Genomic DNA, 13,516 nt, shown 5'->3' on the forward strand with positions numbered 1-13,516 from the left:
AATCGGCTGCTAGCATAAAACTGGTTGCCTTGATAAAAATCTCCATAAGCTTTAATCCTCATGGATAATCCTCACACGATAACATAACTTCTCAGAAATAAAGGTACAGGAGCTGTCACTGGGGTAGTACCTTTTCGAAAGGTACAAATTTGTACCTGAAGGGTTCATAATGGTACCTCAAAGGTACTTTTTAGGTAAATTTGGGCACTTTGAGGTACCAATGTAGATTATTTAGGTACAAATATGTATCTTTTAAAAAGGTACTACCCCAGTGACAGCTCCTGTACCTTTATTTCTGAGAGTGCACGTTTGGGTCTTAAATGCACACACAAGAACTGAAAAGCTAGCAATAGGATAAACGGACTACAGTGCCTTTGATGCACTTGTTTTGTCACCACCACCATGCTAACGACAACTTTATGCTTATTTTTAGAAATATGGTCCATGACAAAGATTTAATCTTGAGAAGCCCGAACTAGGGCCCACCAGCCAAAGTTGGCCCATGGTAACCTTTGATTTGATCCACCGTCCCATCTGAGAAGAGTGATGGGAATGGTTTCCAGAATGTCAATGTGAAAGTTTCTTTATATTTATATAGTATATTTACTCATTAAATTACTTAAAATAGTTGTAAAATGACCAGCATTGTGTTAGATCTGATTCTTTAATTACCTTTCCTCAATTAACTTCCTTTAATTCATATTCAGCTTCGGAATTCCTGTAATTATTATTAACATCTGATTTTCAATCTTACGCAGTAACCATTTTTCAAATTTAACTCTTACAATTATTGTGAAATGATCTGAGAGACCAGTGAGTAAATAGTTTTTGTTACTCTGATCTATTAGTGCAAATAATATCTATTAGAGTTTCACTCTTTCCACACTCAGAAATAAGAGGTACGGGAGCAGTCACTGGGGTGGTACCTTTTCAAAAGGCGGCACACATTAACATTAAAAAATTAACATTAATACCTCAAGGGTACATATTAGTACCTAAAAAGTATTCCTCTTAATTTGTAGATACTAATATATACTTTTGAGGTACCCATGTGAACCCTTAAAGTACAAATGTGTACCTTTTGAAAAGGTACCATCCCAGTGACAGCAGCCTACCTCCATTTCTGAGAGTGTAGTGGTTTGGGTAGGTCTATTAATTATGTAAAATTTTATTTATCCGTAATGGATTTCAACTGTTGTTTTCATCCAATTAATATTAAAATTACCAAACATCCTACATTCACAACAAAGTGACAAGACTCAAATTCATAAAAATAAGAAACCTGCATCATGACATGGAGGATTATAAAAAGGACAGTCATGTTAAGCTTCACATTTGTGAACCATTAATTATCTGAGCCAAATCTGGGGAAAATTGGTTCAGTTTTGAAGGACGAGTAGCATTTAAATGTGTTACTGTACTTTTTAAAATGGTCACTACTGTAAATGGGTGGAGTTTTAATGCATGGTATTGGTTTGAATCAGCATGGTTAGTAAATCTTTTGTACTAAGTTTTATTTTTCAAGCTCAAATGGCTAAAAAGTTATAACAGTTTAAATGTTGAAAATTTGGCCTGCTGGTAGCGCTATAGAGTTAAGTACAGAGACTCCAAAGTTGGTCAGTTACCTTCTTTTGACCACCACTACAATTGTGCCTAATTTTCCTAATTACGGTTCATATAGCTGCCATTGACTCCCATTCGGGAAGAAACGGAAGAAGAAGAATAATAATAAAGAAAAACTACAAGAACAATAGGGACCAATGGCACCTTTGGTACTTAGAAAATATTTTTCACGGTTTTAAGCAGTTTTTATCACTTTTTTTTGGCGTAAAATCTCACATCTCAGCTCCAGGAGCAAGAATCCTGCATGAGAGCTCAAATATGAGCACTTTCAAAATCACTTGCTTTTCCCTTATAAGTTGTTTAAATATGTTTAAAACTGCAAATAATGTTGTTTAAAACTAAAAGAATTGTGAATTACATGGTTTTAAGCTGTTTTTATCACTTTCCTTCTTTAGGCTGAAAAGGTCACATCTCAGCCCCAGGACCAAGAATCCTGCACGACAGCTCAAATATGAGCACTTTCAAAATCACTCGTTTTTAAGTTGAAACTTGTTTAAACATGCTTAAAACTGCAAATAATGTTGTTTAAAACTAAAAGAATTGTGAATTACATGGTTTTAAGCTGTTTTTATGAATTTCTGTTTTTAGGCTGAAAAGGTCACATCTCAGCACCAGGAGCAAGAATCCTGCATGAGAGCTCAATTATGAGCACTTTCAAAATCACTTGCTTTTCAGTTGAAACTTGTTTAAACATGCTTAAAACTGCAAATAATGTTGTTTTAAACTAAAAGAATTGTGAATTTCACTGTTTTGAGCAGTTTTTGTCACTTGTTGCTTTTGACTTTAGAAAGCTGAATCTAGATGATTCCTGCAGTTTTAAAAAGTATTATTTATAGTATAAGTGTTATAACCATAGGATCAGTGTGGTTTGAGTGATTGTTATAGTAAGAAAACAACAATGGTTATAATTTAGCTAAAGGACCATCGTCGCATTTGTAACAGTTATCATTTGTGTTTGTTTTGTTGTTTTTGTGAATAATTATTATTTTTATTTAAACACAAATCAAATTATAGACATGATAAGGCACAAATCACATTGAGTAAAATAATTTCTTATCATATTAGAAACCATTTCAATTCTCAATGTAAATTGAAACTGCAAATTGGCAAAAGAAAACTTTTAAACATCTAAAGTTTTCAAAACAACGCTATTTAATAAGTTAATTAACATAAGTAAAATGAACAAATAAACAACACGTGCAGGAGGTTCTCACTTTTTTTGAAGATATATAAAAGTATAAAGATTACATACAAAAAAAAACCTCTTCAACATTTAATTCAGAGATTTCCAAACTTGGTCCTGGAGGGCCAGTGTCCTGGAGAGTTTAGCTCCAACCCTTATTAAACACACCTGAACCAGCTAATCAAGCTCTTACTAGATACTAGAAACTTCCTGCAGGTGTGTTGAAGCAAGTTGGAGCTGAACTCACCAGGACACCGGCCCTCCAGGACCGAGTTTGGACACCCCTGATTTAATTCCTCAAATCAATCTCTGAATTCTGCTTTAATGCTGTCTAATATGTTGCTAAAAATATCCAAAGGCCTTTTAGTGGGTTGATTAAGCGATCCTGGTATATACACTTTAAATCATGCACAGACGTATAATATTACAACAGATGCTTCTGATGTTGTAAATGTGAAATATGTGGAATGTTTTCTAGATATTATGTTTTAGCTTTTATTATTATTAACAATGCTTGAACAGTAACAGAATGGCATCAATACTGAGCTAACAATCAATCAATTTACATACTGTACATTCACAATCTTTCCATCCTCATTAATAATGATAATACAACATATAAATAAATAAAATAACAACAATTTACACAAATTAAATGATGAGGAAAAATAACTAGCAGGGGAATCCTCTAATGATGAATATATCCAATATAACATTGTGTTTCCGCAGAGATGGTTGTCAGATATCCTATGGCAGTTGGCCTTAATAAAGGCCATAAGGTGACCAAGAATGTGTCCAAGCCCAAACACAGTCGCAGGAGAGGGGTGAGTGCTTATTTCACACACTTGTGATATTTATAACAGGGTCTGCATGGGTCGTGTAATTTTTGGAATTTCACAAATTTTTGGGAATATTACATAATATTTGGAATATAGTATAAGTTTTTGGAATTTGCGTAATTTTTTGAATTCCACTATTGTTTTTTTAGAATTCCACTATTGTTTTTTTTTGGAATTCCACTTTTTTTTTTGGAATATCATATAGTTTTTGGAATATAGCGTAATTTTTGGAATGTTGTGTAATTTTTGGAATTCCACAAATTTTTTTTTTTTTGGAATTTCACAATTTTTTTGGGAATTTTACATAATTTTTGGAATGTTGTGTAATTTTTGGAATTTCACATAATTTTTGGAGTGTTTCGTAATTTTTGGAATTCCACAAATTTTTTTTTGGATTACACTATTTTGTTTTGGAATATCCCATAATTTTGGGAATTTCGCTTATTTTTGGGAATATCTCAATTTATGTAATATACCGTAATTTCTGGAATGTCACGTAATTTTTGGAATTTTTACAATTTTTTGGAATTTCACATAATTTTTGGAATGTTGCGTAATTTTTGGAATGCCACTATTTTTTTTTAATATAACATAATTTTTGGAATATAGTGTAATTTTTGGAATGTTGCGTAATTTTTGGAATTTCGCTTATTTTTGGGAATATCTCAATTTTTGGAATGTTGCGTAATTTTTGGAATTTCGCTTATTTTTGGGAATATCTCAATTTATGTAATATAGCGTAATTTTTGGAATGTCACATAATTTTGGGAATTTTTACAATTTTTTTGGAATTTCACATAATTTTTGGAATGTTGCGTAATTTTTGGAATGCCACTATTTTTTTTTAATATAACATAATTTTTGGAATATAGTGTAATTTTTGGAATGTTGCGTAATTTTTGGAATTTCGCTTATTTTTGGGAATATCTCAATTTTTGGAATGTTGCGTAATTTTTGGAATTTCGCTTATTTTGGGAATATCTCAATTTTTGGAATATAGTGTAATTTTTGGAATTTTTAAAATTTTTTGGAATTTCACACAATTTTTGGAATGTTGTGCAATTTTTGGAATATCACATAATTTTTGGAATGTTGTGTAATCTCTGGAATGTTTCGTAATTTTTGGAATTCCACAATTTTTTTTTTGGATTACACTATTTTGTTTTGGAATATCACATAATTTTTGGAATGTTGCGTAATTTTTGGAATTTCGCTTATTTTTGGGAATATCTCAATTTATGTAATATAGCGTAATTTTTGGAATGTCACGTAATTTTTGGAATTTTAAATTTTTTTTGGGAATTTCACATAATTTTTGGAATGTCGTGTAATTTTTGGAATTTCACAAATTTTTTGGGATTTCACTCATATTTTTTTGTAATATCACATAATTTTTGGAATATAGTGTAACTTTTGGAATTTCGCTTGTTGTTTGGAATATCTCCATTTTTTAGAATATAGTGTGATTTTTGGAATGTCGCGTCATTTTACTATTGATGAATATAAATGTCTTGCTTTTTGGCTTTTCATCTCTCTTAATTACTTCACATAGATCACAAATTCTTCTGTAAACACCACTAGTCTTGGGGGCATTTTGAAAAATGTACATTTATGAATATTAAATTTAAATAATACCAACAAATGATTTATTATATAAGATATCCTTTTATCCTTAATTATTAAGCCAAACTTAATAATTTCCCATGAGAAGATATTTTCTGTTGTATCCAAACTAATACCTCACCCCAAAATGTTTGTCCCAAATGACATTGGAAAAACAAGAGTTCAATTGTTTCAATATCTAAATGACAAAACTGGCATATATTTGAGTGAGTAATATTGAGTTTTAACCCTATTAAATGTGATTAATAATTGTAAAGTGCACTTCTTTACATTTAGGATAACAGGATATGACATTTTCTAATATCATACACATTTTTCTCATCATAATGAGACAATATTGAAGCTCTCTTGACAGGTCCTGGAAGACAACAATGTGCTAGACAATATCTTAAAAAGTAGTTTGAGCATGTTCTATCTGTAAATATAACATTTCTTATCCTACAATCAATTATTTCGGGATTTATTGTTGAATAGTTTATTTGTTCCTTCACTGCAGGCAGCTGCGCACAGTGCGTGGTATCAAAGTTCTGCTTCCGCCTTGCAACCAGTCTTTCCGGTTTGGACGCCATTAGGAAAAAGTAGGTATCAACTGGGCTAGAACTACTAGCTTCAAAAATCACCTTTATATCAGAAACATCCAATATAAAATTACAACAAAAGGGTTTGTTGTTGTAAATATGAAACGTGTAGAATGATTTCCAGCAATTATTTTAATTGATACCACGCACTGTGCGGTTTTTTCGCACTGTGTTGATACCACGCACTGTGCTGATACCTCGCACTGGGAACCCTATTTCTCGGGCTGATACCTCGCACTGTGTTGATACCACGCACTGTGCCGATACCTCGCACTAGGAACTTTATGTCTCCGGTTGATACCTCGCACTAGGAACCCTAGGTCCCGCGTTGATACCTCGCACTAGCAACTATGTTCCGCGTTGAGCTACCGTGCACTTGGAACCTTGTGTCCTGCGTTGAGCTACCGCTTAGGTAACGCACATAAGAAGCCTTAGTATGGCCGTATCGCATATCAGATGTAGCCGTAAGCGTAGGTCTATAGCGACTTGTTAGCCGCGGACACACAGCCTTATTTGCGGGTCTGCAGCGACTCGTTAGCCGCGGACATGTAGCCGTATGTGCGGGTCTATGTCGACGTGTTTGCTGCGGACATGTAGCATTATGTGCGGGTCTATATCGTCTTGTTAGCAGCGGACATATAGCCTTATGTGTGGGTCTATATCGGAGTGTTTACCGCGGACATGGAGCCTTATGTGCTGGTTAATTGCGGCTTGTTATTCGCGTACGTGAGCAATTCCAGCGTTATGGATGTGACATTTGCAGTTAAAACCCAAAACAAAAATTCATAAAGTATATTTTAACATACTGAAACGTGTTTATAAATTTCATAGCTATAGATTGAGTTTTGTGATCAGAAAAATATAGTTCTGTAAACATGGTTTATATTTTAAATGAGGAAAATAAGCATGCGTTATGGATGTGACACGAGTCTGCGAGTTTTCAGTGTGCAACATGCTGTGTAGAAATTCTCTGGAATTAAACTAAAACCCAACAGAAATATTGCTAATCAAAAAATAAGACTTTGCTCTCTATAGAACAAACATGAGTGAGTTTGTTATTTAAAATGTTTGCATTTATTTTTGAGGATAACGCTTCGTTATGCATGTGACCGATGTGAAATCGGCGCTTGTGCGACTTTGGTAAATCACTTGTAATTGTTTAAAAAACATTGACATACATTTTTTGATATGTTTACAGTACTGTAAAATACAAGCCTACACAAAAAACCTTAGGGTTTCACTAATTTGGTAAAATAAAAATAAAAAATCATGCCAAGATTGACATTTTTATGGAATTGCTCATGTACTTTGTGCAATCTATAGCAACTTGTTAGCCGTGCTTGTGTAGCGTTGCATGCTGTCTAAAATATTCAGTTTGCAGCCCTAAATGCAACTTAATTTGTAATATAATTAGTAGAATCATGAAACATTTCTTACGTAAGCCGTTTTTAACGTTCACCACTGTTAAAAAAGTACAGATTTATATGTTAGCACTGTTTGCGAACCCAGTTTTAGCTGTGCTTGTGTTTCGTGTAGTTGTATAACTTAGTGTATTGAGATATTAAGCTGTGATGCACTCAACCTGCTGGAAGTACTTAAGCTGTTTGTTTATCTGAAAACACTGGCCCGCTTTAGAACCAGTCAACCAATCAGAATCAAGCATTCAGCAGCCTGTGTAGTATGAGAATGACTTTTGAATTTTGTTTCCGCAGAGATGGTTGTCAGATATCCTATGGCAGTTGGCCTGAATAAAGGCCATAAGGTGACCAAGAATGTGTCCAAGCCCAAACACAGTCGCAGGAGAGGGGTGAGTGCTTATTTCACACATTTGATATTTAAAACGGGGTTCCCATGGGTCGCGTAATTTTTGTAATGTCACATGATTTATGGAATGTCGCGTAATGTGGAATGTTTTTGAATTGCGCATTTTTTTTGAATGTTGTGTAATTTTTTTGGAATGTTACTTGTGTTTGGAATGTCGTGTAATTTTTGCAAATTCGCTTATTTTATGGAATGTATTTTTTGAAATGTCATGGATTTTTTTGGAATGTCGCTTAATTTTTGGAATATCACAATTTTTCGAATGTCGTGGAATTTTTTTTGGAATATTACTTGTTTTGGAATGTCGTGGAATTTTTGCAAATTCGCTTTTATGGAATGTTGTGTAATTTTATGGAATGAAATTTTTGGAATGTCGTGGAATTTTTATGGAATGTCGCTTAATTTTATGGAATGAAATTTTTGGAATGTTGTAGAATTTTTATGGAATGTCGTGTAATTTTATGGAATTAAATTTTTGGAATGTGGAATTTTTATGGAATGTCGCTTAATTTTATGGAATATCACAATTTTTGGAATGTCGCATAATTTTTGCAATGTAGTCTTTTTTTTGGAATGTTGCATAATTTTTGGAATCACAATTTTTGCAATGTTGCGTAATTTTTGGAATATCAGATTTAAGTCTAATCTAGACATTAAAATATTGGTTTTATATGTTATTGATTCATGATTTGTGCATAAATCTAATTTGCATCTTTGAATGGAAACATAGATACTGAAAGTCAGGGAATTTGACATTTAGTTAAGAGTGGGAACCCTGTTAAAATCCTATAAACATTAAATATTCAATACAGATGTTTATTTTAGTAGTGTTGTTGATTTTCCCCGTCTTGCATTGATGGTGTGGATGTTTAACATGTTGTTTTTATTGTTTTTCAGCGTCTGACCAAACACGCCAAGTTTGCGCGTGACTTGATTCGTGAGGTGTGTGGTTTCGCGCCCTACGAGAGGCGTGCCATGGAGTTACTGAAAGTGTCCAAGGACAAACGTGCTCTCAAGTTCATCAAGAAAAGGGTACCTTATTCAGTTTTATTCATGTTCCACTAGTGCAGCGTTTCCCAACCCTGTTCGACCCATTAACCTTAGGCTTTTGGAGACTTTAATGTTCTACTGAGTCGATTCAGGTGTGTGATTAGGAAGAGGGTGAAAATGTGTACTATTGATGTGCCTACAGGAACAAGGTTAGGAAATACTGCACTGCTGCATCAGAGTTTTGCATTTGGTACCTTTTTGTTTTTCATATTTAGCTTTTTCTTTTGTCCATATTTTGTTTGTCGCTCATAACTAGGGATGTGAATCTTTAGGAACTTCGTGATTCGATTTGAAAACGGTTCTTGAGCTGCTTTTTAACTCTTATTTCCTCAGCAGTGCAAATGCATCTTTCCAACTTTACATTTTAACAAGAATTGGAGTTTGTATGCTTATTGGTTGTAATAGTAATCCTATTACTTTTATATTTCTAGCTTGCACCAAATCGTCTGGATTTAATTTGAATCAGATTTGATTCTGACCTTTAGAGAATTGATTCAGAATCACTAGAGGGAACTGATTCATTATGAACTTTTTTTTTTTTTGTTGGGGTGCACATTCAGAAATTAGGAAAAGTAAAAGGATGTGCAAAAAGAATAATGGAAACTTAATAAAATAAAAATAACTTAATAAAAAACTTAATAAAAATATAATAGAATATATATACAAATATTAAATGAGTCTCATGAGTCAAGTGACTTTTTTTCTGTCTCCTGAAATCTATTTTATATTTAGCACCATATTTATGACGGTTCATATACAATGAGCATAAAAAAGAAAATGTATAAAAATTTGTTCAGACAAAGATGCACAAAATAAATTAACTTCTAAATGAATAACTTTTACTTTGAGAAATGCAGTTTTTCTAAGACAATAACACCAGGGTTGTGCTATAGTTAATTAAAATACATTAGAATTAAAAGTAAATTTTTGTACTAAAGTACTTTATAAATAAACTTACCGTATGTGATACTTTATAAATAACTCTGAATTAAAACGACAGTAACACTAGAGAAAAATGACACCTCAAACCTGTTTATTTGATTGAATTTTGACATTGGGTCGTTTAACTTTTATAGTTCTACTTCTCACTATTTTACTTGTTTAATTTCGTGGTAAAGTGTTGTATTATTTAAGATCGCAGTACAAATGCAACATCGTTTTTTTTGCATCTTTTTTAATGGTTCGCTGTTTTAAACATAATGTGAGATGGTAAAAGTTTACATTAAAAAACATTTAATTTTTATACCAGTGAATGTTTGAAAACCGCTTTGCAAATTTATTGTTGTTTTTTTTCCACAAACTTAAGCCGCTCGCTTCATCTCCTATCTACATGTAAAATGAGTTTTGCACAATATAAAGCCACAATTATATTTATGTGTAATGTTCAGGGTTCATACGGTCATGGAAAACCTGGAAAAAGTCATGCAATTTTGACATGGCATTCTCTAGGCCTGGAAAAAATGTGAGAAAACCCACAAAGTTTTGGAAAAATCGTGGAAATTAGTTTCACAAATATCTGTGTACTTAAATTAGAGCTGCACGGTATTGGAAAAATCTGCCGTTACGCTATGTAGTATTTCTGTGATTATATATTGCGATGTGAATACAATTTCACCAGATGATTTAACAGGTTTATTTGGATTGATTTGGGGATTTTGTAGAGGAAATCTCAAATAATATATGACAAATAAATAAGTATAGATAAATAAAATATAATAAAGATAAAAGTGAATGCTAGTTTTCAGGTATTCACTATTCTGGTACAGATGTTGAATGATCAGCACTGCTCAGTCTTCATTGTAGATTATTTCATCTTTACTGAAGTTACAATAAATGTCTTGTGGCCGGATGTTTTAAACTCTGAAATATTCACAGTTAAAGGCCTTAAAGGGTCAGCTCACTCAAAGATTAAAATGTGCTCACTATTTACTCTCACTTCACTTGTTTCAATACAACTGGAGTTATTCAATTATATTCTTTTTGTGTTCATTTAAAAAAAAAAAAAAGAGAGAGAACTCGAAACAAGTGAAGTGTGTAATGAAAATGCTAGGTAATTTTTGGGTGAACAATCTCTTTAAAAATGTTTGCAGATGATAAACTTTTACTCCATTATGATTAAACTGTTACATGTTTAAGTTAAGATATAAAAAATGGATGAAACAACAATCAGTGAGTTTTTAATGATGCTGGGTAAAAATGAGAAGACACACCTGCTGGTTAAGTGAAACAAAAAGTATTTATTAAACAGAGAATGTCAAACAGTGAATATAGGAAATTACAATGTCATTTTAATAATCAAATTAAACGAAAAACAGGAGTGTTGCCAAAACAAAGAAATATTTCCAACCCACTAAACTTAACTAACCCAAAAAAATGCAGAAACAAAACCGTAATCTTCAGCACGTCGCTTAACTAAACTTACTACTCCAAAAACATAATTACAAATGTGGCAAGGCCTCCATTAACTAACTAACTTACTAACAGAAAAATGCTATGCTGCTCAGGATTACTAGATTTCTCGTAAAGTACACACTGTTAGCCATTAGCAAAGCTAGAGCTATTTTGATAATCCAACTCTCATAAAGATGGTTCAACTTCTCAATAGATACTAAATTGAGCTGCACAGGCTTATCGAATAAATCGATCACTTAATCGAGAGAAACCAGACAACACAGCAACCAAACTATACAGACACAAGTGAACAGGCCGGCCGACACAAGTGAGGAGTTTGGCGATGAGCCGAGCGTTCCTGGGGAATAGCGCAAGCCCTCGCCTTTTATACTTGGTGGACCAGCTTCTGATTGGTGCGCCGATTGCTCCATGATGGTGATTGACAGCTTTTTCGACCAATGGTCGCACACCTACAACAGGACAAGATAGAGGAAGAGAAGAGAATGCAAAGCAAACAGCAAAACATACGTGAAACGTAACAACTCTATATTAGACAATAATCCCAATATTACATATCCTGTAACTATTGCGGATGCACACATTACGATATCGATGCTGAAACCATATATTGTGCAGCCCGAACTTAAACATAGGTTAGTTGTCTTTGGCCAAAAACTTGCTCGCATTGTTAGTGCTGTGTAAGCGTTATCAATCAATATAAACTAATGTAAACAGAAGAGACTGGTGCGTGTACTATGAGATGCTGTAAAACATTTGAACATCAGTGGTTTTCTTATTATTTACCATGTATATGTAGACATGAAAGATTACGGCATGAAAATTGACTTGTTCTGGAAAAGTCTTGGAGTTTGAGTTGTAAAAATGTGTATGAACCCTGAATGTCGCGCTGATCTTATATGATATCTCCCAGTATAATTCAACACTGTGTTAATTTCAGTGTCTGTCTGTGTGTTTTCAGGTGGGAACTCACATCCGCGCTAAGAGAAAGAGGGAAGAGCTCAGCAACACACTGGCCGCCATGAGGAAAGCTGCTGCCAAGAAAGAGTAGCCTGTGAAATAGTCGAAATAAAAAATGTTTGTGTGAAAACGAGTATTTTTGACTCTTGTGATTGATTTAAATGTTTGCTGTTCATGTTGGAGGAGCGTACAGAAGTGTGTTTGGTTAAATACAGGTTTCTGGAGTAAATATTAGACACTGAATGTGCGTCTGAATATTCATTATACATTTAAATATAATGAAGAATCAAGGTGCTGTCGCTGAAAATAGACTTCATACTTGAGTGTTGAACTACAATAATATTAATAAAAAAAGCAGAACTAAATTATTTAAATAATAAACGAAGCAAAACAATTTAAATACATAGTTTTATATACCCAAACTTGATTTTAGGATGTTTTTGTCACGGATATAAAAAATTGCTCTTCTATTCATAAATCATTTTTGAATATTAATAGGAAGTACATTAGTCTTTGTGGTAGATTTGCTTTTTGATAATGATGCTAATTGATACGGTTTCTAAAAGTAAAAAAAATTGTGTGATCTCCATTGGGGTTTTAATTTTTTTTTATTTATTTTTATTTAAATGTATACATCAGAGTATTCGCTGGGTCTTAAAATGTGTTATCTCAAAAGCTAAATTTTAGGCCTTAAAGTCTTAAATCTACTGAAATGTTGTGTTGTAGGTCTTAAATCTCTTAATGTCTTAATTTTCCTTTGTTCATGTATTGCTACCCAATCTGGCCATTAACGCCCATACAATCACCAACAATCCCAATCTCAAAACTTGTTACTTTTAATTAAAAATAGCATTTAATTACTTAAAATTTGCTGTAAAGTTTTCCATAAAATCACTAGAGGATGCTGACCTGACCTACATTATTATTATTATTATTATTATTGTAGACTGAAGTAATTGACAAGTATATTTAGTTCTATTCTTAGTAGGGGTTATGGGATTTGTTAATGGATATATATTTGAAAATTAATTAAAAAAAATTCTAATAAATTATTATTGTACTATTAAATGTATTAAAGTTTAATCGTTTTTTGATAGTGAAAATCTTGGCCACTGTTTAATTTCATTCTAAAATGAAATAAAGACGTTTTTAAGACCATTTATGAATGTAAAAGTTCGTTCTTAATGGTCTTAAAAATGTCTTTAACTTGGTGAAACCTGCAGAACCCCTTATACATGGAGTGGTGGTGTAATTCAATACAGAGATGTACATGTTTTATGTGATATTACCAACTATTAGAACCTCTAGAAATGTTTCATTGACTCTCATGTCCATGCCTTCTATTTACATATTAGATTTATTGGACTACTTTTATTATTACCACCAAATATTTAGTGTTATTTACATTTAATGTCCACTTTTCTAAAAAA

At 32.8% G+C, this 13,516-nt stretch overlaps 1 protein-coding gene across 1 annotated transcript; it reads left to right on the plus strand.

Annotated features, from left to right (window-relative positions):
* The first annotated feature begins 5,792 nt into the window (after positions 1-5,792).
* Positions 5,793-12,219, plus strand: rpl36 (ribosomal protein L36). Its single transcript, XM_056448373.1, has 4 exons — positions 5,793-5,846; positions 7,559-7,653; positions 8,565-8,699; positions 12,088-12,219. Exons 2-4 carry the CDS (start codon positions 7,561-7,563, stop codon positions 12,175-12,177), a joined length of 318 nt encoding a protein of 105 aa, XP_056304348.1. The 5' UTR covers positions 5,793-5,846; positions 7,559-7,560; the 3' UTR covers positions 12,178-12,219.
* The last annotated feature ends 1,297 nt before the right edge of the window (positions 12,220-13,516 follow it).

The sequence above is a fragment of the Danio aesculapii genome, chromosome 22 (genome assembly GCF_903798145.1).
Source record: "Danio aesculapii chromosome 22, fDanAes4.1, whole genome shotgun sequence".
NCBI classification, from domain to species: Eukaryota; Metazoa; Chordata; class Actinopteri; order Cypriniformes; family Danionidae; genus Danio; species Danio aesculapii.

Coding starts and splice junctions, on each gene's coding strand:
- rpl36 (XM_056448373.1), top strand. CDS start 7,561: ATGGTTGTCAGATATCCTATGGCAGTTGGCCTGAATAAAGGCCATAAG. Junction 7,654..8,564: donor AACACAGTCGCAGGAGAGGG/GTGAGTGCTTAT, acceptor ATTGTTTTTCAG/CGTCTGACCAAACACGCCAA. Junction 8,700..12,087: donor TCAAGTTCATCAAGAAAAGG/GTACCTTATTCA, acceptor GTGTGTTTTCAG/GTGGGAACTCACATCCGCGC.